Genomic DNA, 27,932 nt, shown 5'->3' with positions numbered 1-27,932 from the left:
CTTTGTAAGCCTTTATTCTTGCTCCCTGTCCCAACTGACTAAATGAAGTGGTAGGTGATTTTGAATAGGACTCTTCACCCCATTTTCCAGTGGCAGATCCTCAAGTTTAGAGTAGACGCTGTTACAAGCTAGACTTCCTGGGTCAGTGGACTGGTACTCCAAGGCTTCCAGTCTCTGCTCTGCCTCTTCTCTGCAGAGAGCATCAGCTATACAGTGCGGTCACGTCTCAGTTTGAATCCTGGCTCTGCTGCTTCCTAGCTGTGTATCTTGCATAAGCCATTTACCCTCTGCTGCATTTTCTTCATCTGTAAAGGCAACAGTACACACCTGATAGTTATCATGAGCATTAAATCAGTGCTGTGCATAAAGCTCTTCATATGCTGTGCCAAGCACTGCTCTGTTAATAGTATTTATGTACCTGTATTTATATTACCATATACATGTAGATCTCAGAGTATTCAACAAAAGCTAACCTAGCCTCATGGAGGCTGCTTTCCATAGCCCTGGTTCTATTATTTCCCTTAAAACCTGATGAATAAATGAAGAATTAGGATACGCTATCATCAATTCATGAACCTCAGCCATGGAAATCCAATGTCTGGCACAGTATTTACAAAAAGGACTTGAGAAAATACTTTCCTAGTAAAACTACAGGATTAACCAGTGTAAGAACCGTGGCCTATGGATGTCCAACACCACTAGAACATAGTGCCGTGGTACCGAGAAGGTAGTTTTATTTTCCAGTTTGAAGTAAACTGTTGGCCAGAATGGAATTTTTGGACCCATCTGGGAAAGTGACAGCATTAACCGTTTCCTCCCATACCCATTCCAACATCTGAACGCCATCCTACCAACATCCAGAAAGCAACAACATAAACATCCATATTCACTTTATTTTTAAACAGAAGAGCATGTACCCAAAGAGAAGCAGGACTGAGAACCAACACGGGGGCTTGCTGGAAGGGATCCGCCCCAGCCTTCTGACTTCAGAGTGTCTCAAGCTCCAGTGGCCATGGGGATGGAGCTGCCCCTTGATATGCACTTTAGAAAGGTCAATTTCCCCATCCCCCAAAAGAAACGGAGAAAAAGAGGTAAGAGGTCAATGAATCCCTGGAAGACTGTCCCAGCATCCTTTCAGGGATGGTGTATGACCGACCGCCAGTCCACAAATCTGACTGGTAAGGGATTTAGTAACACCAAATGGAGCTGGGCAGAGTATCAGCCTGGATGACATACACCCAGCACTAGAATACACCTTTCATTAGAACGAAGGGAGCAAAGCCCTCAGAAAAGATACAAAGGCAGAGACATTGATTAGAACATTATCTCATAACACAGGTGGGGGCCATTACCCACTGTTATTGTAAAAGAACTGTAACTAACCAAAACACATATAGGCTTCTTTAATGGAGTTAGTAAAACTATGGCAGGTTGGGAATCGGGGCAAAGGTACTGTTCCCAGGTGGAAAAACTGGGAGAAAGGGAGCCGTGCGGATAGGGCCTTGTTCCAGTCTAGGCTGTCAGAGAGGAGCCCTAGCCCAGAATGACAGCAAATAGCCATGATCATTATGTGGGGCTGAACCAGAGGAAACCAGGCTGAGCCAAGAAGGTGTGAGTATCTTGAATGGCTCTCCAAATGCAAAGATTATCCATACTCTTTATCCCCTCCATCAAGTGTAAAACCGGAAAGTGTGACACACTGGAGGTGGACATCTGGATACGTCTCACGGCATCTCACAATCTGCATGGAGGGAAGAGGGTGGGAGAACATGGACATCCTCTCTCCCACTGCAAGGGTGTTGATGGGTAAGGAGACCCATCTGTAATAGGACGTGGCAAGGCAACAGGATGCCTCGTGCCTGGCGTAGGATTTCAGCCAACAGCCCTTTTGGCCTGAATTCACCTCAAGGGGAGGTCTCCATGGAATGACCGTGATTCCCAACATGGCCAGAAAACCCATCTATCCCACTCATGGGGCAGATGATGAGAGGAGCTGCGCTTTTCCCTCCCGAGTAACTGAGGCTGAAGTAGGGCCGCACAGGCCCACAGAAGGTAGCGTGAGAGAAAGTGAAGGTGTGACACCTTTCTGTCACGTTGTAGAAGGAGACCTCACCAGCATCATAGTCCAAGAAGACCCCCACCCGCTGGAGAGGGGTCCGCAGGGGGAGGGCAGTCATTGGGGAGGTAAGAGCCCAGTATTCCTTCCCATACCACAAGGACACTGCCCAGAATCCGTTCTGGGGGGCCGAGGTTACGCCGCCTTTTCTGCACACTGAGTCTTCACAGACACCTATGGTCCACTTGGCTTTATCTCCCACCTCTACCTCCCAATAATGTCTCCCAGCGATGAAGCATGGCGAGCCCAAGACACAGGGAAACAGATTGAACCGCTCGGGGTTGTCAGGCAGGTCCTGCTGGAGGTAGCTGTACCGGACTTGCCGCAGATTGTCAGAGAGGATCAGGCTGGGGTAGGCCGTGTCTGGGTCCAGAGTCACGTCCACTGTGGAGACACAAAGAGGGGTCAGCTGCAGGCCAGGAGAGCCTACGCTAGAACATCCAGCCTTCTTCTACCTCCACAAGAACAAGAGCTTCCCACGAGAGGCTGCGCTCATTTTATTTAAAACATATTCTAAACTTCACATTTTAAAAACGACTGCTTGGATCAGCTGGTTCCCAGGATACGCTGAAAGTACTGAGTTTTAGCCCCACAGCTGAAGCCACAACATCCATTATGAACTGCGTTTAAGAGATCGGGTCTTGCTCTGATGCCCAGGCTGGAGTGCAGTGGTGTGGTCATAGTTCATTGTAACCCCAAATTCCTGGGCTCAGAGGATCCTCCCGCCTAAGACTCCCAAGTACCTGGGACCATAGGCGTGTACTACCACCCTGGCTAATTTTTAAAAACTTTTTGTAGAGATGGGAGGTCTCACTGTGTTGTCCAGGATGGTCTTGAGCTCTGGGTTCCAAGCAATCCTCCTATCTCAACCTCCCAAAGCAATGGGATTACAGACATGAGCCACGGTGCCTGGCAGATACACTGAATTGAGGTTTTCTTACATGTTCACCAACACTTATTCTGAAAACTTCAGGGGCCCTAAGTTTCACAGAATGCAGAATATTACAGGTTTTAGACAGGCAGGGTCTGGCACAGTATTCTATAATGAAATATTAATAGATCTGCTGTGAGGTCCATGCATGTTTACCTCATGAAGGAGGACTCTGAATAGCGCCACACAATTTCAGGTTTTGATACTGTAATTTCCTATAAAATAATGAAAACGCTTTCGACTGTTAGAGATTTGGGATTTTCGAACTGTGGGCAAGGGACTGGGAACCTGTATCAGTATGCTCACCTTTCAAATCACTCTTTTTTTATATTTCTTTTACTTTCTGTTTTTTGAGATGAAGTCTCACTCTGTCACCCAGACCGTAGTGCGGTGCCATAATCATGGCTCACTGCAGACTTGATCTCCTGGGCTCCAGCAATCCTCTCATTCCGGCCGCCCAAAGTGTTAGGAGTACAGGTGTGAGCCACTCCACCCAGCCCAAATCACTCTTATCCATTCTGGAAGATTTTTACTCTGCACATCCAAGCCCTATTCATCTTCTTCTAATGTCCAGTGCAAGACACACATCCTCCAAGTTTTTCTCCATCTCCCCAGGCCATTACATCCTTCCCGTTCCAAAATCTAAAACTGTGTGTATGACCCATGTCGTCTCCTCGGGCATTTAGTATCACAACATCTTGCTATCATCAAGTTTTTTCTCAATTCAGAAGCACTGATTGGGGCTGGGTGTGCAGCTCATGCCTGTAATCTCAGCACTTTGGGAATCTGAGGCAAGAGGATCACTTGCGTACAGGAGTTTGAGACCAGCCTGGGCAGCATAGTGAGACCCAGTCTCTACAAAAAATAAAAGTAAATTAGGCAAACATGGTGGTGGCATGCTTATAATCCCAGCTACTCAGAAGGCTGAGGCAGGAGGATCGCTTGAACCCTGGAGTCTGGGGCTGCAGTGAGCTATGACCTCGGCATACCAGCCTGGGCAACAGAGAACCCACCTCTAAACTGAATAATAAAAATGTTAAAAATTAAAATAATAAATAAAGACAATGACATGTATTCTCTCATTTGCACTCCGCATCTTGTTCAGGAGGAAGATTACCAAATATTACCTCTCAGAAATTTAAGCCCACCAATTTTGACTCCCACAGAAGACAGGCAACTTGGTTACCTCTGTAACCAAGAACCCCAGAACCCTTAGTTCCTGGTTCAATAATCTGTCTACCACAGCTGCCTACCTCGTTCTTGTGCCATGTGTACACCTCCAGACAGACAATGTAAACCCCAAGAGTAGGATGTTGTAGGCTCTTCTGCTCCTCTAAGATACCCTGCACAATGTTAGGCAGTGCAGGACACAAGCGAGGTACTCGGGAAATACTCGCTGAACGAATTAAATAAGGATCAGAGCCAGTGCCCACCAAGGACTGAAGATCCACTGTATGTAGAGTTCTTCTCTTCATGAAGAGGACGCTTCGGAACAGAAGGCGGCTCTGTGACTGTGGGAGGAATACGCCTTTGATCTGAGGACTTCCGCAATGTTAAATTTTCCCAGGCTCTGCCGTAGGGTGAAAATGGTCGAGGGGGAAGGGCAGGTTCAAACTTTCCCTGAGGCACAGTGATGGGATGACACAAGACTCCTAGACTCTCTCTAGCACTCAGAGTATCAGTGGAGCGGAGCTTAGTCAGTCCTGCTTGTCACACACTGTGGTTCCTGAAGCTGGGCAGGCAGAGCGGTGCAGTCTTGCACCAGCTCTGTTCTGCTTTTGGAGAACTGCAGTTTCCACCCTGTAATCCTTCTTTAACACCTGAGGTTGATTTTACCCTATGGCTTCAGCTCTGACAAAGTTACTATAAACACATAGAAACAACTGTGGATTTCTGTAGATCTTTATACATGTAACCTAAAAAATCCACTTTAAGCCATTTCCAAATCATTCATAATGGCAGTTCGGTTCCCAAGGATTTTTACTCTTTGCCCTAATATGGTTTTGTCTCTCATCACCTACCTGAGTATAATTGAGCCTCTCTTAATTCTGAAAGAACAAACGAGAAAAGTTACAGAAGTCATGAGTGTTTCCAGGAAATACACAACTGAAGGAGCTCTGGTTAGTCATCATAAAGCAGCGGTCTCCACTAGAAACCCCAGAACTCTGCTGTCAGTCAGGCACTGATTTCTTCATATGGTCTGTGGCTCTACCATCCAACCAAAAGCTTGAAGGGGAGAGAGACTGAACCTCGGGTAGAGGGATAACCACATGCCTGAGACTGATAGAACATGAGACCAAACTGAGCCAAAATCAAGAATTCCACCCTCCAGTGAGTCAGCTGGCTTTGCAGAGGGAAACACAGCTGCAACCTCATATCACACATTAACGTTTGTTTCATAACTCAGCTGCGTTTGAGAGCTGAACGGCTCAAGTGACACTGACACTCCAGGGCAAACATGACCGTTCCTTTGTAGGGCACGTTTTAGGTGAAGCAGAACTTTTCAGACGTTATCCCACTAAGCCTTTTAAGTGGCTAGAAAAGAAGGAAGATCAAGGAAAGTCACACCTGAACTAACCACGTCTGGTATTATCCACTGTATCAAGCGCAGTTTCTCCCCATTTGTCTTGCTTGTAGAGGACGTGTATCTGCTACATCTGTTACCAGATGCCTCAAAAGTATCTGAGCAGGTGCAATGCAAGTAAGAGCTCAGCATATACATTACAGAAAATTATTAAACATTATGGAAGTTTGTTATTTGTAATAATTAAGAAAAGCGTTTACCTACATATAAGGATTTCAGGGCCGGGCGTGGTGGCTCACGCCTATAATCACAGCACTTTGGGAGGCCGAGGCGGGTGGCTCACGAGGTCAAGAGATCAAGACCGTCCTGGACAACATGGTGAAACCCCCGTCTCTACTAAAAATACAAAAATTAGCTGGGCATGGTGGTGCGCACCTGTAGTCCCAGGTACTCGGGAGGCTGACGCAGGAGAATTGCTTGAACCCAGGAGGCGGAGGTTGCAGTGAGCCGAGATGGCGCCATTGCACTCCAGCCTGGGTAACAACCGCGAAGCTCCGTCTCAAAAAAAAAGGATTTCAGAATCCACCAGACTGCCCAGGAATTTTAGAATTCAATATATGGCCAACCCTTTACTGAATGTGGATCGTGAGCAGAAGAATTTAAATTTGGAGAAACTTCTCCAAATGCCTAGAACACCTTATTTAATAAACTCACATATGGGACTTATGTGTCTAGTTGTATTCTACAAGTGTTAGAAATGTAACCCTATTCTTGTATCTTAGGAGGTAAGAACTATTATTGTCCTCATGTTACGATGAGAAAACTGCCTGTAGAATCCTTACTAAGTGGTACAGCTGGGCCCAGAGCCCAGGCGGCTGGACTCCTGACTGCCCGCTCCTAAGCATGTGCCCGTCAGCACGGCTCAGTTCCTCCTACAGGAGCTGGCGCTTGTGCCCACAAGCAGTAGGAACTCAGTAAATTACAAAGATAAATACTGGCTCAAGTAACCAGGACAGATTTTGTTCATACTCTTTCCTGAAAAATCAAATTAATTGTGGATTAATTTTTGGGTGGCTGATTTTTTTGCCTCCATCAATGCAGACTGAGAACTGACTAAATACAGTTAACAGGCTGTTAACTGAGAAAATTAAGGCCACAGGGAAGAAGTGAAACATCAGGGAAGGCTGGCCAATGGGTAGCAGCCTTATCCCATTTTCCGCACTTTCAGTGCAGATGTTCTTTCCAAGCAACTTTACATCAAAAGCCCAGGAGGTAGATAAATTTACCTTGGATTTTCTCCATATCGGACTGCATTTTTTCTAGGAAAAGAAAACAAGAAAATATTCAGTTTGCATCCCACTATCTGGCTGGAAAATATATCTTTTCATCAGGGAATATGCAGACATTGAGTATAAATCCGTCTCCCTCATGACATCTCCCCGCACGTTACCTGTGAACTGCTTTAGCCCTTCCGTCAAGAAGAGACATTTTTGGGCAAAAATGTGGATTTTCTCTTGCAAATCTGGAGGCGTGATCCAAGGTTCAGGAATCCTGATTCTTTCAGCCCTAAATTGAAAAAATGTGAGTAAATAAATTATTTTCCTCAATTCCATGACCTTCTAAGAACCAGGACTGCCTAAGCTAAACTGTCCAGCACAGATGGACAGTCTTTTTTTTTTTTTTTTGAGACGGAGTTTCGCTGTTGTTTCCCAGGCTGGAGTGCAATGGTGCGATCTCGGCTCACCGCAACCTCCACCTCCTGGGTTCAGGCAATTCTCCTGCCTCAGCCTCCAGAGTAGCTGGGACTACAGGCGCACACCACCATGCCCAGTTAATTTTTGTATTTTTAGTAGAGACGGGGTTTCACCTTGTTGCCCAGGATGGTCTTGATCTCTTGACCTCATGATCCACCCGCCTCAGCCTCCCAAAGTGCTGGGATTATAGGTGTGAGCCACCACGCCTGGCCTGCACTCATTCTTATAACCCCCAAAGCAGGTAGCTCACAGCTTTCCAAATATTCAGTACCCAGAACAATTTACTGAATTACATACGAGGCTGACTTTGCCGGAAAGCACTAATCTTTGATATTTATGGTGGGCAATTACCCCGAATTCTCAGGTTCCCAAATACGGAGAGAATGGCATGTTCAGACAGAAAGGCACTGTGGGGGACAATACCCAATTCCCTTGCCCTGCAAGGCTGTCTATGGCAAAGACTGCCAGTTGGCCACCCAATACCCCTTCTACCACCTTTCACCTTTAATGGCTCACAGCTGCCCAGTCCCTCATCGCTGCATGTGACCTAGTGACTGAGTTCCGGCCTATGAGAGGTAAGATGCATCTCATGGTGTTTTGAGAAGTCTGCTTAAAAAAGTAACATGACTAGGAACAGTGGCTCATGCCTGCCATTCCAATACTTTGGGAGGCTGAGGTGGGAGAACTGCTTTGAGGCTAGGAGTTCAAGACCAGCCTGGGCAACATGATGAGACCTTGCCTCTACAAAAAAGAAAAATGAAGAAAAAAAAGTAATGTCATGTGACTTATCTCATTCCTCTTGTGTGGCTTTCTACCAGCTACTGTGGACTCCACAAGAACCACACCTTAGGGATGGTAGAACAGTGAATGGGAAGAAACCTGAGTCTCTGAGGATCGCTGCAGTTACCATACTAGTCACAGGCTACCTACCTGCACATTTCTCTTTTTCTGAGATGGAGTCTGGCTCTGTCGCCCAGGCTGGAGTGCAGTAGCGCAATTTCACCTCATTGCAAACTCCGCCACCAAGTTCAAGCAATTCTCCTGCCTCAGCCTCCCCAGTAGCTGGGATTACAGGCATGTGCCACCATGCCTGGCTAACTTTTGTATTTTTAGTAGAGAAGGTGTTTCATCATAATGGCCAGGCTGGTCTCGAACTCCTGACCTCAGGTGATCCACCTGCCCTGCCTCCTAAAATGCTGGGATTACAGGTGTGAGCCACCGCGCCCAGCCTGCACATTTCTTTTATGGTAAGAAAAATTTTATCATGTTTAAGCCTTAAGCCAATAACATTTTGGGTTTTCTATCTTATACAGCCAAATTCAATCTTTAATGTCACAAACTGCTATGGTCCGAGGGAGCTAACTGCGTATGTTAGGCTGGAGCTAGACTGGCATCATGAAGTAGCAGGTAACAGGAGATTTGCTTGGGTCATGTGGCTGGGACTAGTATAAACTCCACCACTCCATCTTAGGGTCCCTCAGGAACCTCAATTCCATCAACGTGATTCTATCAACACAGGCCTCCCAGCCCCATCTATAAGGCCCTCCCCCATATCTTTAAATGCTCCCACATAGTCAAGCTGTATTTTGCTTTAGGGGGTTTCACTATTCAGGGTCTTAATCACCTTCAAAGTACAGCTCCCTCAAAGTCAGGTTCCACCTGGAAGGCACTTCCTGCACCAGACATAAGCTTCCCAAGGACCATCCTACTCGCCTAGTCATCCTTCCTGCAAATACAACTCTGCCCTGGCTTGCTGCCCCCTTCAAGCTCTCCCTTTCTGGTCATGTCCAGCTGCCAGGGAGCTCTTCCTCACTTTCTTTTTGATGGAACAGAGAATAGCAAAAATAAGAGCCAGAATCCAGGTGGCTCATCCGTAATTATGTAAATCTAGGTCAGTCACACCTTTCTTAGGCCTTATTTCCCCCGTTATAGAAAAAAAGAGAGAAAGACAATGAAGGGGGAAAAGACTGTGAAACGTGTAGGAAGCAACAATCATAAACTACCCTTATACTCAGCCCAGGTCCCGGTAAGGCTACACTCTCTCCATGGAAGTGTCCTCATATCCCTAATCCACCAGCAGCCGCCCACTCCCTGAATTTTACTGAGAAGAGCTGTGGTTCATATAATTCTTTGCATACTAGTGACTCTTTTCAGGGATACATCAATTTGATAAGATGCCCATTCTCAGGCTCAGGGCTCTTTTCAGGATTCACAAATGTGAAGGAGACAGTCTTCTCATATTTGATTTTTTTTTTTTTTGAGATGGAGTTTCGCTCGTTACCCAGGCTGGAGTGCAATGGTGTGATCTCGACTCACCGCAACCTCTGCCTCTTGGGTTCAGGCAATTCTCCTGCCTCAGCTTCCTGAGTAGCTGGAATTACAGGCTGTGCCACCATGCCCAGCTAATTTTTTTGTATTTTTAGTAGAGGCAGTGTTTCACCATGTTGACCAGGATGGTCTTCATCTCCTGACCTTGTGATCCACCCGCCTCGGCCTCCCAAAGTGTTGGGATTACAGGCTTGAGCCACTGCGCCCGGCCCCTCATATTTGATTTTTAACACTAGGGAAACAGAAAGCCATACCTGCTCAATGTATCCCCGATGTCCTGTAAGAGAAAGGAAAAACAGAACCATGAGAAGTCATTTCACAGATGTTTGTTGAAAACCCAGCTTCAGGCTGGCTCTCCTGGGAGAGATCGAGGAGGCAAGGATCGCTGGAGCATAACTCAGTCCTGAGGAGCTGAAAAGCAGGCCGAGCAAAACAAGCTGTGTGCTCTTTGCTATGTCAGCATTTCCCACACCCTCCTTCTGTACCCACCAGCCACTGGTCAAGGACCTCAGGATTTAAATTTACTAACTCAGGCATCCTTCCCTTGGACCTCAACTTGCCTACCTGTCCAGCTTGCTTTCTTTTCATTATGAAATAAGGTCAAATACACAGAAAAGCTGTTAGTACAGAGAACTCCTGCATACTCTTATTTTTTTGAGGCAAAGTTTGCTCTGTGTCACCCAGGCTGGAGTGCAATGGCGTGATCTCAGCTCACTGTAACCTCTGCCTTCCCGGGTTCAAGTGATTCTCCCGCCTTAGCCCCGAGTAGCTGGGAATACATGTGCACGCCAACACATCCGACTAATTTTTGTATTTTTAGTAGAGATGGGGTTTCACCATGTTAGCCAGGCTGATCTTGTACTCCTGACCTCAAGATCCACCCACCTTAGCCTCCCAAAGTGCTGGCATTACAGGAGTGAGCCGCCACACCCCACCTCAATAATGTTGATTACAGCTGTCCCACCCCACCCCCTTGGGTAAACCAGGATCATTCATTTCATTTAGTTATAATGTGTATTTTTATTTTTAATTATTGTTTAATTTTACTAACTCAATCATAAAAACAATATTATTTTATTATATATATTAATTTATAATATTTATATTTTATATATTTCTATAGAGATGAGCTCTGCTCTGTTGCCCAGGCTGGAGTACAGTGGCATGACCACAGTTCACTGCAGCCTCAACCTCCTGGGCTCAAGTGATCCTCCACCTCGGCCTCTGGATTAGCCAGGACTACAGAAGCTCATCTCAACACCTAGCTATTTTTAAGTTTTTTTGTAAAGGTGAGGTCTCACTATGTTGTCCAGGCTGGTCTCAAACTCCTGGGCTCACGCAATCCTGCCACCAAGCATCTAGAACCAGAGGCACACGCCATCACGCTTGACATGACACGTGTCTTCAACTGACTGGACCAGTTCCTCAGCACTGCTTCGTCTTCATGACACTGCGCTGTTTAATACAAGCCCATTACTGTATAGAATGTCCCTCCCTTTAAGTTTGCCAGATACCTGCCTCATGATTAAATCCGGCTTGTACCATCTTTGACTAGTATTATGTTGTGTCTTTCTAAAAATACAGTATTTGCGGCCGGGCGCAGTGGCTCAGGCCTGTAATCCCAGCACTTTGGGAGGCCGAGGCGGGTGGATCACGAGGTCAAAAGATCAAGACCATCCTGGTCAACATGGTGAAACACTGTCTCTACTAAAAATACAAAAAATCAGCTGGACATGGTGGTGCATGCCTGTAATCCCAGCTACTCAGGAAGCTGAGGCAGGAGAATTGCCTGAACCCAGGAGGCGGAGGTTGCGGTGAGCTGAGATCACTCCAACCAGGGTAACAAGAACGAAACTCGGTCTCAAAATAAATAAAGGTACAGTATTTGCTCGGCCCTTACTGGTAATGCTAATTTTAATCACTGTACAGTCACTATTTTATCTTTTGTAATCAGTAAGTAATCTGTGGTACTTCCAGTCCTCATCAAACATCCCCCCTTAGATGTAGCATGCATTCATCATTTTTGCGTGAGTTAATTGTTACCAAGATAACTGCCAAGTGGTCATTTTTCTAACTTCAAAATTCTTATTTAGTTGACATTCTCACAGAAGAATTTGGCTTTTTTATTATTAGCATGAATTCAGATTATTTTATTCAATGAGTTATAATCCATTGCTGTTCTCATTTCAGTGCCCCCAAATGTCTTAGACTTGGCTAGTGTCCTTGTCACTGCCTCCTCTATCCCATCCCATCTCATTCTCTCCACCCTCATTTTTTCCCAGTTTATACTTTGTCTCCACTATAAAAATAAGCAGATACCTGTATTTTCTAATTCTCCCTTCTTTTTTTTTAAATTTGAGATGGAGTCTCACTGTGTTGTCCAGGCTGGAGTACAGTGACACAATCTCATCTCACCGCAACCTCTGCCTCTGTGGTTCAAGCGATTCTCCTGCCTCAGCCTCCCAAGTAGCTGGGATTACAGGCGCACGCCACCATGCCCAGCTAATTTTTGTATTTTTAGTAGAGACGGGGTTTCACCATCTTGGCCAGGCTGGTCTTGAACTCCTGACCTCAGGTGATCCATCCACCTTGGCCTCCCAAAGTGCTGGGATTATAGGCGTGAGCCACCGTGCCTGGCTTCTCCCTTCTTTAATATACAAAAAGTAGCATACTCTCTATTTTACATTTTTATTTTCCAGATAGCAATACATATTGGAAAACACTCCGTATCAGTTTGGTAGGTATCATTCTTTTCCTTTTTAAAACTTGCATAATAGTCCATCATGTATATATGCATAATTTACTAAAACAATCTCATAGGTTTCAAAGTTAGATTATTTCCAATATTTTGCAATTACAACGCGTTGCGGCAAGTAATCCTGTGCATATGTATTCTCTAACATTTTCATGCTTAGTTATATCTTCAAAGTAAATTCTTAGATTTTTAAAATTTTTATTGATACGCAGCAGACATACATATTTTGGGAGTACATGTGATAATTTAACACACTCATAATTTGTAAAGGAATCAGTATAACTGGGGTTTCCATCACATTGTAAGTATTTGACTTTTCTTTATGCAAGAAGCACTGCAATTATTCTCCTCTAGTCATTTTGAAATATAAAATAGATCTGTAAAGTTACAGCCACCCTGCTGACCTATCAAACACTAGGTCTTATTTCTTCTATCAAGCTGCGTATTTGCGCCCATTCATCAATCTCCCCTCATCTCTCCTCCCCACACCCTTCCTAGAAGTTCTTTAATTCCTTGTGTGTACGTGTGTGTATGTACGTGCGCGCGCGCACACACACCACACACACACACACACACACACTTTTTTGTTAAACACTGCAAAATTCTCCTCCAAAAGGGGCCTAGGATTTTGCATTCCCCACCAGCCCGCTGGGGTATGAGTGTCCCTCCCTCACTTCGTCAACAGTGTATCCAGTTTAACATTTTTGCTATTCTAACGGGTAAGAAATGGTATCTTAGTGTGGTTTTAGTTTGCATTTCTCTTATTGTAAGAACAGCTGAGCATTTTTTCACCTGTTCACAGACCAACTTACGTCTTTTGCAACGTGGCTCTTTCTTTTATCCATTTTTCTCTAGAATGTGGGTCTTTTCTTTCTCAATTTTTAAAAGGTCTCTGTATGTTAGAAGTATCATTTGTATTTATGATATTTGTGGCAAATAGTTTCTTTCTATTTAACACCATCTTTTGACTGGTTGCAATGTGTGTGTGCTTTTTTCTTGTACTAATACCAACTGCTTTAATTATACGGGCTTTAAAATATGGCATAATAATCTAGTAGGCCCAGTTCTCTCTCAGAGCTCCTTTTTCTCAGTGTAGCCAAGCTATTTTATTTTATTTTTTTAAAAAAAAACAGAGTTAGGCTGGGCACAGTGGCTCACATCTGTAATCCCAGCACTGTGGGAAGCCAAGACTGGCGGGTAGATCGCCTGAGGTCAGGAGTTTGAGACCAGCCTGATCAACATGCAGAAAACCCCGTCTCTACTAAAAATACAAAATTAGCCAGGCCTGATGGCGCATGCCTGTAATCCCAGCTACTCAGGAGGCTAAGGCACGAGAATTGCTTGAACCTGGGAGGCGGAGGTTGCAGTGAGCTGAGATACAGCCATTCCACTCCAGCCTGGGCAACAAGAGTGAAACGCCGTCTCAAGGAAAAAACAAAGCAACAAAAATAAAAACAAAACAATCTTGCTCTGTTGCCCAGGCTGGAGTGCAGTGCTGCAATCATAGCTCATTGCAGGCTCAACCTCTTGGGCTCATCTATCCCAGCATTTTTTTTTTTTGAGACTGAGTCTTGTTCTGTCACCCAGGCTGGAGTGCAATGGTGTGATCTCGGCTCACTGCAACCTCTGCCTCCTGGTTTCAAGTGATTCTCCTGCCTCAGCCTCCCAAGTAGCTTGGACTACAGGCACGTGCCACCACATCTGGCTAATTTTTGTATTTTTATTTATTTATTTTAATTTTAATTTTTTTATTTTTAATAGAGATGAGGTTTCGCCACATTGGCCAGGCTGATCTCAAACTCCTGACCTCAGGAGATCCACCTGCCTTGGCCTCCCAAAATGCTGGGACTACAGGCGTGAGCCACCGTGCCCAGCCTATCCCAGCTATTATTATGCGCTTATTTTGTTCTAAGTGAAGTGGACTATCAATTTGTCTAGATCCAGAAAAACAGCTTGTTGGTATTTTTATTGAAATTTTAAGGGTGGGAAGGGGGATAAGGGATGAGAAACTACTTAAAACACTACATGGGTGATGGTTACACTGAAAGCCCAGACTTCACCATACAACATCTCCATGTAACAGGAAAAAAAGAAAGAAACTGCATTTGTGAATTTGAAGGACAACTTGCTTTCATGGTGTCTTATCAAAGAATAAGTGATCGCTATTTGTTCAAGTTTACTTTGTGTCTTTCAGGAATGTTTGAATGTTTTGCAATTTTCTCCACATAGATTTTTGTACATTTCTCATAGATTTATTCCCAGGTAGTTTATCACTTTTGGTTTTTTTGCAAGTGGAAACTGCATATTCTCTTCTGTCTTCTAATGGCTGTTATCTGGCATATGAAGGCTGCTGATTTCTCTATGTTAATTTCTTTCCAATTTTTTTTTTTTTTTTTGCTTCAAATAGCTTTATTTTCATTTCGTTCCTTTCCCAATTTTTAAGCCTATAATTCTTTTACCTAACTGAACTGGTTACAACCTGTGATGCAGTGTTAAATAGAGATAAATGATACTGGGCATCTTGGCTGTTTCTGACCTCAATGGGAGTGCCTCCAGTATTGCCCCAATTATTAGTATTTACCTTGCTTTTCCAGTGACTTCCAACATAAGCACTTTTTGTAGTGCTCATGGAGACCCCTTCCCTTACCTAGTACGTGACTTGTCTTTCTTTTTCCACCTTCCTCATCATTCACCTTCAGTTTCATGCTATTTGTTTAAAAAATATTAAAAAAAAAAAAGCTTTAGCCTGGCATGGTGGCTCACCCTACAATATCAGCATTTTCAGAGGTCGAGGCAGGTGGATCACCTGAGGTCAGAAGTTTGAGACCAGCCTGGCCAACATGGTGAAACTGAATCTCTGCTAACATAAAAATTAGCCATGGTGGCCCGTGCCTGTGATCCCAGCTACTCAGGAGACCGAGGCAGGAGAATCACTTGAACATGGGAGGCGGAAGATGCAGTGAGCCAAGATCATGCCACTGCACAACTCTGCCTGGCAACAGGATGAGGCCTTGTCTCAAAAAAAACAAAACAAAAGAAACAAACAAACAAAAAAAACGAAAGTTTTAAAGCCTTAATTACGATGCTTGCTTCAGCAGCAGACATCCTCAAATAGGAACCATGCAGAAAAGACTAATGGCTCCTGCACGAGGGTAACACACACATCTGTGAACTGTTTTCTACTTTTAATGCTCACAGCAGCAGATTCACAATAGCCAAAAGGTGCAAACAACCAAAATGCCCATCGACTGACGAATAAACAAAACATAGCATACATCCGTACAGGGACTATTACTCAGCCACAACAAGAAACAAAGTACTGAAACATAGCAGGGTATGAATGAACCTTTGAAGAAGTCTGTGAAGTGAAAGGAAAAGGCCACGTATTCCATGATTTCAATCATCTCTGATATGTACAACAGACGAACCCACAGAGCCAGGAGTTAGGGGTGAAGGAAATGAGGAGCGATTAGCAGCGTGGGGTTTCCTTTTGGGCGGTGAAAGCATTTTGGATCCAGACGGCTGATAATTGTACAACTTTACTAAATGCTACTTTTGTGCCACATTTTACACTGAAAAACGGTGAGATTTAGGTTACGTATATTTTACAATAAAAAAAACAAAAACAAAAAAACAAAGAAGCCTAGATGTGGTGGCTGACGCCTGTAATCCCAGCACTTTGGGAGGGTGAGGCGGGTGTACTGCTTGAGCCCAGGAGTTTAAGACCAGCCGAGGCAACATGGCAAAACTACATCTCTACAAAAATTAGCCAGGCATGGTGGTGGATACCTGTAGTTCCAGCTACTTGGGAGGCTGAGGTGGGAGGATCACAAGCCTGGGAGCTTGAGTCTGCAGTGAGCCATGATCATGTCACTGCACTCCAACCTGGGTTTCAGAGTGAGACCCTGTCTCAAACAGCAACAATAAAAACTAAGAAAAAAACCCTTGGCCGGACGCAGTGCTTCACACCTATAATCCCAGCACTTTGGGAGGCCAAGGCAGGTGGATCATGAGGTCAAAAGATCGAGACCATCCTGGCCGACATGGTGAAACCCTGTCTCTATTAAAAATACAAAAATTAGCTGGGCATGGTGGCGCACGCCTGTAGTCCCGGCTACTTGGGAGGCTGAGGCAGGAGAATTGCCTGAACCCAGGAGGCGGAGGTTGCCGTGAGCCAGGATCGCGCCATTGCACTCCAGCCTGGGTAACAAGAGCGAAACTTCGTCTCAAAAAAGAAGAAAAAAACCCTCAAATCCATCTTGCAAAACCCAATCCTGGATGAGACTATCCACTTTCTCACTGCCTGTGCCACAGCCGTCAAGATTTAAGAAAGCAAAGCTGCTAAGAAAGTTACACAACAGGGCAGAATGGTTACACTATAAATAGATGTTCACTGACCAAACACTCCTCCTGGTTCTCGCAGGCCAAGTGACTTTCCCATACTCTGAAACAATAACTTGTTTCCATGGAACAGAAGACCCTTGAAACTAATTCCTGGCACACAGACTTTAGTTCTCATTTCCACCTGCCTTCTCAGGAACCACGCACTGTTCATCAGTGTATCGTTTCTGGCGACGTCAGTGTTCCCTCTCTCTCACCTGGAAACCTTACAACATAGACTCCTTTCCTGCTCCAGATAAAACTCCATCATCCTGCCTCATCTCTAGGTATTTTATTACACCCTCTCCTCAGTCATCTACTTGTGCAGTCTCCTCCAGTCCCTGCTCACTCAGCTCCCTCTAATATGGCTCCCGCCCCAGTTATTCCATTGTGACAGTTCTACAGAAGGTCTACATAATAACGGTCATGCTATTAAATCAAATTTGCACCAGCTTTGCAATTCACAGTAATGTAATTTCACCTCAATTGCATTAGTATGGTGTCCACTCCCTCCTTCCTCAAACAGGCCTGGTCACATTTTACCTCCCTGGCCAACTGTCCTCTTTGCAAATTCTTCCGTTTCTCCCTGTCACATACTGATGTTCATTACAGTTCCGGCGGTCTTTTATTATTCTAAACCAAGGGTTGGCAATCTTTCTTTCTTTTTTTTTTTTTTGAGACGGAGTTTCGCTCTTGTTACCCAGGCTGGAGTGCAATGGCACAATCTCGGCTCACCACAGCCTCCACCTCCTGGGTTCAGGCAATTCTCCTGCCTCAGCCTCCTGAGTAGCTGGGATTACAGGCACGCGCCACCATGCCCAGCTAATTTTTGTATTTTTAGTAGAGATGGGGTTTTACCATGTTGACCAGGATGGTCTCGATCTCTTGACCTCGTGATCCACCTGCCTCGGCCTCCCAAAGTGCTGGGATTATAGGCGTGAGCCACTGCGCCCGGCTGGCAATCTTTTTTAAAGGCCAAGCAGTAAATATTTTAGACTTTGTGGGCCATATAATCTCTGCTACAACTCAACGCTGCTGGTGTAGCAGAAAAGCAATGACAGATAATATGTAACAAAACAAATGAGCACGGCTGAGTTCCAATAAAAATTTATGAGTACTAAATTTAAATTGAATATAATTTCACATATAATAAAATACATTTGGCTGGGCTCACGCCTGTAATCCCAGCACATTGGGAGGCCGAGGCAGGTGGATCACCTGAGGTCAAGAGTTCAAGACCAGCCTGGGTAACATGGTAAAACCCCGTCTATAATAAAAATATAAAAATTAGCCGGGTGTGGTGAATGGCACCTGTAATCCCAGCTACCCGGAGGCTGAGGCAGGAGAATTGCTTGAGCCTGGGAGGTGGAGGTTGCAGTGAGCTGAGATCGTGTCACTGTGCTCCCTCCTCCTGGGAGACAGAGTGAGACTTCATCTCAAAAAAAGGGGAAGGAAAAGAAAAGAAAAACAATAAAAAAAAAAATACATTTCTCTGATTTTTCCCATGTAAAGATGTAAAAACCACACTTGTCGCCCAGGACATACAAACACAGGTGACAGACCATAATCTGCTGGCTCCTGCCTTATGCCATCATCAATTTTTATTTTATTTATTTATTTATTTTTTGAGACGGAGTTTCACTCTTGTTACCCAGGCTGGAGTGCAATGGCGCGATCTCGGCTCACCGCAACCTCCGCCTCCTGGGTTCAGGCAATTCTCCTGCCTCAGCCTCCTGAGTAGCTGGGACTACAGGCGCCCACCACCGTGGCCAGCTAATTTTTTGTATTTTTAGTAGAGGTGGGGTTTCACCATGTTGACCAGGATGGTCTCGATCTCTTGACCTCATGATCCACTCGCCTCGGCCTGACAAAGTGCTGGGATTATAGACATGAGCCGCCGCGCCTGGCCTAATTTTTTTTTTTTTTAATATTTTTCACATGTAGAGCATTTGTTTTTAGGGAGGCCACAAGCTTCATGCCTCTCATCACAATGACTCCAGATTCCTGTTGGGTGTGTTATAAACGGAAGAGCCATTCTTCAGGCCCCCTGCTCTGAGCACACCTTGCCATCATAAATTTTTAATAGCTTTTATCAATATTTATAAAAACTGTCTGATCGCCACACTAAAATATAATTCAGGAAAGTTTATTCAGCTCTTAATCCCAGGGCCTAGAATGGTGCCTGATACAGAGCAAATAATATGCACAGAATGAGCAAACGACAGACAAGCCTTAGCTTGTTCCCTGTGGCTTTGCTGGGGTAGGTCTGTGCAGCTTCATCACCAGCTCTCCAGGGTTAGACCACAAGACCCCTCAGCGAACCTAACCACTCCTGCTCAGGTGCTCACTCCTGCTCAGGTGGCCACAGTCATATGTTAAAACTACAAGATACTGGAGTGAAGAGAGTGTTTGAATGACATGTGATCTAAGCCCCTCATTGTTAACACATGAGGTCACTGAGGCCCAAGTGGAGAGCCTTGCCTGTGATCAGACCACTTGTCAGTGCTAAGCAGGCCCAAGCACCAGGTCTTTTTGCCATTCTCAGGAGACAACGCAATTGACTAATCCACGTTGTGCCAACCAGAACTTCTAGTTTACATAGTTTCCTTCCGGGGTGCACAATGCAGAGTGTGGCAAACTCTTGCTATTCCCGAGAGCTAATAGGAAGACAGGGGATCCTGGATACTACTTGGCAAAGGAAGAAGGGAGGCTACTTTCAGTGGATGCTGCTCTGGCAGAGCTCCGTAAGCCTTACCTGCAGGAGCTCCCTGGTGGGCTGCTGCTGCTTCTCTTCCAGCTGAGCGATCAGGCCACTGAGGTGGGAGATGTTGCAGGAGAACTGGGTGATGGCACCATTAATGCTATTGTAGATGGCCAAGTCCAGCTCCTCAAGGCGGGCCAGGAGGCGATACTCGTGCTCCTTTAAGGAGTGATACAGTTGCTCAAACTCCCAAACAATCTTCTCCCTTTCCATCTGGGTTAGGCTCTGTGCAGACCACAGGAAAAGGCAGTAAAGAGAAACATGGCTCATTTCTGGGGCCTTCACATTTCTCCCCTGGTCGCCCACCCCAAGACCTCATCATGGATGAAACAAGCACAGTGTACCTGAATTGAACCTTAGAAAGACTGAAACAAACAAACAAACAAACAAAAGAAACAAGCACAGTGCTAACTCATTCTTGCCACTCTTTACTGACTGGATGTGTAATGGCCAGGAACTGAGTTACCCCAGTGACTATTAAGACAAAATCTGCCGGGCGCGGTGGCTCAAGCCTGTAGTCCCAGCACTTTGGGAGGCTGAGGCGGGTGGATCACGAGGTCAAGAGATCGAGACCATCCTGGTCAACATGGTGAAACCCCGTCTCTACTAAAAATACAAAAAATTAGCTGGGCATGGTGGCGCGTGCCTGTAATCCTGGCTACTCAGGAGGCTGAGTCAGGAGAATTGCCTGAACCCAGGAGGCGGAGGTTGCGGTGAGCCGAGATCGCGCCACTGCACTCCAGCCTGGGTAACAAGAGCGAAACTCCGTCTCAAAAAATAAAGGACAAAATCCCTATTCTCAAATAACTCAGAGAAGTGAGTCAGGTTCATGTGATACATGTAGTCATGGTAAGGTAATTAAAGATAGGGTGACAGCCTGCAATGAAAGAAACTGGTACCGTCTTCATGGAAGCAATTTCAGTGTTTACGGGATGAACGAGAGCCCACCATACAGGCAACACGCAGGAAGCCTTTCCAGGCAGAAGAAATGGCACAGGCAAAATCACAGGGCAACAAAGCAAATGGTGCTCTCTGGCTGAAGCACACGAGTGTTGAGGGAAAAGGTCAGAAAAACTGAGACCTTGTCACACCTTGCCTGGCAGCCTCTATTGCAATTGGGAGGCATGAAATATTGTCACATGGGAAAGGGACAGGGTCACATATGTGCCCTACGGAGGACGGAACAACCAAGCGCAGCTTCCTTGCCCGATTGCCCTTCACATATACTCCATATCCTCTACCTGTCGTTCACGGGTGTTCACCAAACGCTGTCTCTAGCTTCGGGTGGGAGAGAGGTGGCTTCCCTATGGTTTCCTCTTGGTGCTCATTTGTTTGCCATAACTTACTGTCTGTCTTTCTTCAGCCGCCCCCACCACCATCAAGTCTCTATTAAAAAGTTTTGTTCTAAACAAGGAGCCAAGAACAAGCTCCAAAGAAATCACGTGAAGTTGTACTGGACATAGCCACGCCCTGCATTTATGCACTGACAATGGCTGCTTTTGAGCTGAGCTACAACAGAGCTAATCAGCTGCGGGGGAGGCCACATAGCCTACAAAGCTAGAAACATTCACTACCTGACCCTTTTTAGAAAAGTTGGCAACGTCTGTTCTAAACCCAGCTTCTCCCAAGAGCCTTCCCCCACTGACCGTCCCTCTAGTCACCCGGATTAGACACGCACTATGCACAAGTCTGTTTATAAATCCTTTTCAAACGTTATACTTCATGCGAGTTGGGTAATTCTTTCAAACGCATAAACTATACAAAATACGACGCACAGTCGGACCGGCTGCTGAGATGAACGCTACATTGGGGCAGTCTCTGCTTAACATGGGGAGATAGACGCTGCTGCCTTTAATAGGCCTGGGTCCTCGCAGCTCCAAAAAGAAACAGGATCTCAATAAGCTCTATGAGCTGAAGTCCAAAGCTTGGCAGATTATGAACCAGTTTGGCCCCTCAGCCCTAATCAACCTCTCTAATTTCTCATCCATAAAACTGGAACCAGCCAGCACCCCTACACAAGGCTCCATGGCCAATAGTACTACAGAGGTAAAGATACCAGGCACTCCTGGGACAGGAAGTTAGCCCTGAAAACAATCAGGTATTGACCAAGAAGAAACTGCAGGCCTTAGTAAGAGAAGTGGATCCTAATGAGCAGTTGGATGAAGATGAGGAGGAGACGCTGCTGCAGATTGCTGATGATTTTATCGAGAGTGCGGTGACGGCCGCCTGTCAGCTAGCACGGCGTTGCAAGTCCAGCACTCTGGAGGTGAAAGACGCCCAGCTACATTCAGAGCGCCAGCGGAACACGTGCATCCCAGGATTTGGCTCTGAAGAAATCCGACCCTACAAAAAAGCTTGCACCACGGAAGCTCACAAACGGAGAATGGCATTGATCCGGAAAACAACACACAGAAAGGTCAGGGAATGGACAACAATGTATTTGGAGATACTTGAGCTGAGAACTCAGCCATCTCATCCATGGATTTTTTTTTTTTAATGCTTTACAGAGAAGCATATGTTTTTTATTAACAGTGCAGCAATATCTATAATGACTTATCTATATCTATAATGCCAAAATCTATAGTATCTATAATGCCAAAAGAATAAGGCCTTCTACCCCAACTTCCGGTCCCTTTTCCCTGCCATCTCAAAGCGGAGCAGTGTATCTTCCAGAGAAGACTTTATTTGTGTTTCATTATATAAGTGACTGAATATGGGACAAAGCATTACGGTCTTTTTGGGTGAGACAGTATTAGTAGGATTTGTCAAGGGTTCCGTTTCCTTCTCCTTTCCCCTTTTCCCTGTACTTCGTAATGTCAGTGTTTATGTGAACACGACTTTCATTTGCTTTTCCAGAACAAAGAAGTTATTCATCAAAAAAAAAAAAACAAACACCTATACAAAATAATCTTAGAAACAAAAAAGGCTGAAACAATCCTTAAATAGCAACTATTTCAGTGTTTCTCAAAGTGGGTGCTACTGGTACCTTGGCAGGACAATCCTGCCTGGCATGGGACTGTTTCTTGCACTGTAAGACACTTAGGGTTCCTGCCCCGACCTCTCCAATCGCTCAAGTCTTCTGAAAACAGCCAAAGAAATACCCACACACCATTGCAGAGGACAGAAAGGCAGGACTAGCCTTACGAATCTAGTCTAAACTACTCATTTCACAGATGAGTAACTGAGGTCCAGAGAGGCTGTATGACTCCATCTTTGCAACCGAGCCTAGAAGCATGTCCAGGTGCCCAGATGCTCTGAGAAGGGCTTTTCTCCCCTTTGATAATCCTCCCTCAGAGGATACCATCACGTGGACAATGACCTGGGTCCACTCAGGCTCACTGAGAAGATTCTCCGTCCATCAGACTTATTTTCAAGGAGAGCTGAAGTCTCAGTGCACTGTGTGGGCAGAGCAAGTGGTGGGATCTCAGGACTCCATGGGAATGAGTTCCTCGTCTAAGAGTTCTTTACTGCGCCCTGCCTGGAATGACAGAAGGATGCTGGACTCTACTAGTCTGGGACTTTACTTTTCAGACAGAAATATCTCTACTCAATGGAGATTCGTCACGTTTTATGTGTTGTTCAAAAACATTTTTTTTTTTGAGACAAAGTTTCACTCTTGTTACCCAGGCTGGAGTGCAATGGCGCGATCTCGGCTCACCACAACCTCCGCCTCCTGGGTTCAGGCAATTCTCCTGACTCAGCCTCCTGAGTAGCTGGGACTACAGGCACGTGCCACCATGCCCAGCTAATTTTTTGTATTTTTAGTAGAGACGGGGTTTCACCTTGTTGACCAGGATGGTCTCGATCTCTCAACCTTGTGATCCACCCGCCTCGGCCTCCCAAAGTGCTGGGATTACAGGCGTGAGCCACCGCGCCCGGCTCAAAAAACATTTTTAAACACCTAGGTGGTATTTTTAAATGTTACAAAAATGCATTTTACAAATGTCTCTGTACTTTTTGTTTGTTTTTTCTTTTCAAAACAAAATTCCTGGCTGGGTCCAGTGGCTCACACCTGTAAACCCACTTTGGGAGGCTGAGTCAGGTGGATCACTTCAGGTTAGGAGTTCAAGACCAGCCTGGTCAACATGGTGGAACCCCATCTCTATTAGAAATACAAAAATTAGCTGGGTGTGTTGGTGCACACCTGTAGCCCCTGCTCCCTGGGAGGCTGAGGTGGGAGAATTGCTTGAACTGGGAGGCAGAGGTTGCAGTGAGCCGAAACCTTGCCATTGCACTGGTGACAGTGTGAGGCCCTGTCTCAAAAAAAAAAAAAAAAAAAAAAAAAAAAAAAAATCCTAAATACCTCTATCATGAATTAACACATCAGCCACTTGTCAAGGCCTTGAGGCTGGAAGAAGAGAACAGAGTAAAAACTCCACAATCAAGGCACTGTCAAGGAGAATAACCCAGAGAGAAGCAACAGTGGGCCTTATACAGGACGTCTGCAGAATGGTAACAAAGGGAGCTGACTGTACCCAATAAAGTTATCTATGTCAGTTTTGCCAAGAATCAACCGTGGTCTATGCAGTTAGCAGGTTAAGCTTTATTGACAGGTCTGGTTTCCAGGGGTTCCAAACTAGGCTCCTCCATCCTTTCCCCAAAAGTAAGGGAATCTCTCAGTTCTCAGGGTGAGATCCCCCGCCATGTGCGGTTGATCCACCTCTACCTACAAGTTCTGGATGACTTGCTGGAGAAGTTTAAGGGAAGTAACAGCTCTACAGAAGAGGGGAGCACCAGCAGAAGCGACTGTGAATTCGGACAACCCTTACCAAGAGTTCGGCTCGTGCCTGTTCCCCCTGGGCCCGACGTCTCTTCTTTAAATCTTTCACTCTTTTAAGGTGGTCCAGCTGGTTCTGAATCTGCTCCTGAGAAAAGCAAAACAGATGGCAGTTCAAAATTAAGTAGACCTTAGCATCAGCATGGTCATCGAGACGGAATCTCACTCTGTCATCCAGGCTGGAGTGCAGTGGCGCAATCTCAGCTCACTGCAACCTCCACCTCAAAGGTTCAAGCGATTCTCCTGCCTCAGCCTCCCGAGTAGCTGGGACTACAGGCACGTGCCACCATACCCAGCTAATATCTGTACTTTGAGTACAGATGGTTTCCCCAAGTCTGTCAGGCAAGTCTCAAATTCCCGATCTTGTGATCTGTCTGCCTCAGCCTCCCAAAGTGCTGGGATTACAGGTGTGAGCCACCTCACCCAATAGCATGGTCATTCTTATCACAGATGGAGTCCACACACCTGATGCCAAGTCCTGTCTGGTCCTGTCCTCAGGCCACAGTGCCACCCACAAGATTAAGACCCAGGGCACAGGGGCCATCAAGCCTCGCCTCTGGCATTTTGTGTCTATCTAAGCAGCCTGTGGCTTCAACCACTCAGCTACTGCGTCAGGACTATTTGTGTCTATCTTAAACAATGAGTCATCTACCTGTCCCTGGTCGGATATTGCATGACTTAGCGGAAATGTGACTGGAGCAGGAGGCTGAGAGTTGTGTGGTACTGGAGCTTTTCCTCACAGGCATACTGCGAAGGTGACTTATTTTCCTCAGGTGTGACATGGGCAAACACCATCTTCCCAACCTGCTCAAGATGTATCACCAGTGAGTGAAATAATATAGCTGAAAGGTCCATTAATGTTAAGGGATTACACATGAATGTACTCCCATTAAACAGGGACATAATTGTGTATGCATTACTGAAGCCCTCAAGATACAAATAATTGTGTCATGGACTCCTTGAAGGGCGCCTTACAAGTGTTTTATTTGGAACACTTTGTCTGCACGTTACTGTTTGTTTAGCTGTGCCGGTTAGCAGAGGGCTCTGAGCGTCCTGTGATTCCACGTTCTTCCTCATGACTGTGTTATCTCCTGGGTCCTAGAGTAGTTAAACGACTTACTCAAGCACCAAAGAGCTGTTATTTTCCGTGAGCTTCTAGAGCCGGGCAGACTGAACGAAAGTGCTAGAGAAAATGCTTCTACACTAAGGAATGGCCGTGAGTCAGTGAACGTCTGAGCGCGTTTTGTTGCGAGCCGGTGGGAGCGGAGCGTGTCCCCAGCTTGCGGATGTGCGCGGGTTGTATGCGCTTCTTTCATTCTGTCAAAAGGTCTCCGTGTACAACGCGCCCGCGAGGCAGGAAACTCGGGGGCACACGGAGCGAGGAGAGTGGGGGTGGGGGGACTTGTGGCTTCTTCGCCAGCCACAGGTTTTCCTCCAGATCCGAGCGCGGAGGCTCCGGGGCGCACGGGGAGGAAATGACGGCTGCGAACCAGCCCCACGTCCGGCTCAGCCATTTTCTGGGCGGAAAAGGGACGCCCCGGGCTCTCCCCCTCCCTTTGTCCGCCGCCCGCCCCGCCAGCTCACCTTGAAGCCCTCCACGGCCTCCTCGAGCGGCAGCACGCTGTGTCCGCGGTGCTCGCGGGAGCGGTCGCACACCACGCAGATGGGCGTCTGGTCCTGCTCGCAGTACAGCTTCAGCGGCTCGCGGTGCTTCTCGCACGCGCCCATCTCCCCGCCCGGGCCCACCGGCCGCTCGGAGCGCAGCTGCTTCACCAGCTGGGTGACGTTGGCCAGGTGGCGGTTGGGCCGCAGGTGCCGCTGCGGGAAGGTCTCCCGGCACTGCGGGCACGACACGTTGGTCTCCGCCGCGCCCCAGCAGCGCGCCAGGCACGCGCCGCAGATGTTGTGTCCGCAGTCGAGCATCATGGGCTCGGAGAAGTACTGCAGGCACACGGGGCAGGTGGTCTCCTGCTGCAGGCACTCGGCCACGCTCGCGGACGCCATGGCGGGGCCTGCGGGGCGCACGGGCATGGGCCCCGACCGAGCTCCGCGCCGCGCCCAACTCTCCCGCGCTCTCCGGTCGCCGTTCCCGGGAGGCGCGGGGCGGGCGGAGGGCGGCGCCTCCCGGGCCCGGATCCAGACGCGCCCGCGCCGCGAAGACTCGAGGTGGCCGCGCCGCTCCCCGCGCCGGGGCCCCCGATGAAGGCGCGAACACGCTCCGGGGCAGGGCCGGGTCGCCGAGGGGCAGAAGCCCAGGGGCAGGCGCGCAAGACAACGTGGCCGCGTCCGAAGCGGGTCCCGGCGGCCGCGCAGACCCCACCCCGGCGCGAGCGGAAGAGGCGGCTCGGCGGGCGGGGCTTGGCCCGCGCTCCCAGTGAGAGGCTAGATTTCGTGGCCTCGGGGCCTGGGATTTTCTTCTCGGAAAGGCCGAGGAGGCTCTGCCGCGGTCCCTGGCCCGGTCGCGCCGAAGCTCCAGCCTAGGGGTCGGGGCCCGAGAGCCGGCGCTGTCTCCGGGCGCGGCGCCGACCGGGTCTCCTGGCCACGCGCTCCGGGCCTATAGGCTTCCGCGGCTGCCGGGCCGGGCCCCGAGTCTTTGTTCGGTTTCCTTTTGGTGCCTGGGTCCCAGCCCTGCAGAAGAAAGCAGGCTTTGTGTGGATGCCGAGGAACGAACGGAGACATCTGGCCTCCCCCGGAGTCTGGAGGATGAGGGTTGCGGACTAGCCCACCTGAGACGTGGGGCCTTTTATTAAGCAGCCCCATTTGTAGGCACCTGCAGTTTCGTTTAGATATCAGACGGTAACGTTTCTGTGTTGCAATAACAAGCCCAGTTCTGCTACTTCTCTCCTGTGCTCAGGCAAGTTGGTTTACCATTCATTTACCTCAGTTTCTCCCGTGTGAAATGGGGATAATTGTACCGCAGTAAGAAGTACATTTCCTTACATCTTTTACTTTTTGTACCATAGGGTTGTTTATCCATTAAAATAGTAATAAAATGCCCACTACATAGGGTTGTTGTGCTGAGTAGCAACTACAAATTGCTTGCTCCTTTCTGAGGCATCGACCCAGGGTCTTGGAGGCCGCAGACCGCCAGCATTTTTTTTTTTTTTGAGACGGAGTTTCGCTCTTGTTACCCAGGCTGGAGTGCAATGGCGCGATCTCGGCTCACCGCAACCTCCGCCTCCTGGGTTCAGGCAATTCTCCTGCCTCAGCCTCCTGAGTAGCTGGGATTACAGGCACGCGCCACCATGCCCAGCTAATTTTTGTGTTTTTAGTAGAGACGGGGTTTCACCATGTTGACCAGGATGGTCTCGATTTCTTGACCTCGTGATCCACCCGCCTCGGCCTCCCAAAGTGCTGGGATTATGGGCGTGAGCCACCGCGCCCGGCCCCCGCCAGCATTTTTATGTTACGTTCTTATCCCTTACTGGCGTTTCCTAGTTTTCTTTGAAATTTTTCTCAAAATTATCCTGCTGTCTGAGCAAGACAGGCTTCTGCTTCCAGATGATCACTTTATTTTTATTTTTTCAAAGTGAAAGTAAGTTTATTATTATTATTATTATTATTTTTGAGACAGAGTTTCACTTGTTACCCAGACTGGAGTGCAAT

The 27,932-nt window shown here is 47.0% G+C and overlaps 1 protein-coding gene, 1 non-coding gene and 2 pseudogenes across 3 annotated transcripts; 2 read left to right on the top strand and 2 right to left on the bottom strand.

Annotated features, from left to right (window-relative positions):
• Positions 1-873: 873 nt before the first annotated feature.
• TRIM27 (tripartite motif containing 27) lies at positions 874-26,642 on the bottom strand. Of its 2 annotated transcripts, XM_017970808.4 has the most exons (9): positions 25,911-26,642; positions 24,319-24,414; positions 19,544-19,774; positions 9,908-9,930; positions 7,022-7,137; positions 6,858-6,890; positions 5,616-5,729; positions 5,069-5,095; positions 874-2,500 (listed from the first exon to the last, which is right to left on the bottom strand). In XM_017970808.4, exons 1-9 carry the CDS (start codon positions 26,355-26,357, stop codon positions 1,905-1,907), a joined length of 1,683 nt encoding a protein of 560 aa, XP_017826297.3. In that variant the 5' UTR covers positions 26,358-26,642; the 3' UTR covers positions 874-1,904. The 2 variants fall into 2 exon arrangements, with proteins under 2 accessions (XP_017826297.3, XP_002746121.4); XM_002746075.6 differs by lacking the exon at positions 5,616-5,729.
• Positions 15,495-15,595, top strand: LOC118153328 (U6 spliceosomal RNA; annotated as a pseudogene).
• On the bottom strand, positions 18,725-18,853 carry LOC118153377 (small nucleolar RNA SNORA11). The gene has a single exon (XR_004742616.2). It is a non-coding gene; the product is annotated as a small nucleolar RNA SNORA11 (small nucleolar RNA).
• On the top strand, positions 19,770-24,320 carry LOC144582298 (transcription initiation factor TFIID subunit 12 pseudogene; annotated as a pseudogene).
• Positions 26,643-27,932: the final 1,290 nt, after the last annotated feature.

This window comes from Callithrix jacchus, chromosome 4, assembly GCF_049354715.1.
Source record: "Callithrix jacchus isolate 240 chromosome 4, calJac240_pri, whole genome shotgun sequence".
Lineage (NCBI taxonomy): Eukaryota > Metazoa > Chordata > Mammalia > Primates > Cebidae > Callithrix > Callithrix jacchus.
This window is presented reverse-complemented; position numbering and strand designations above follow the sequence as displayed.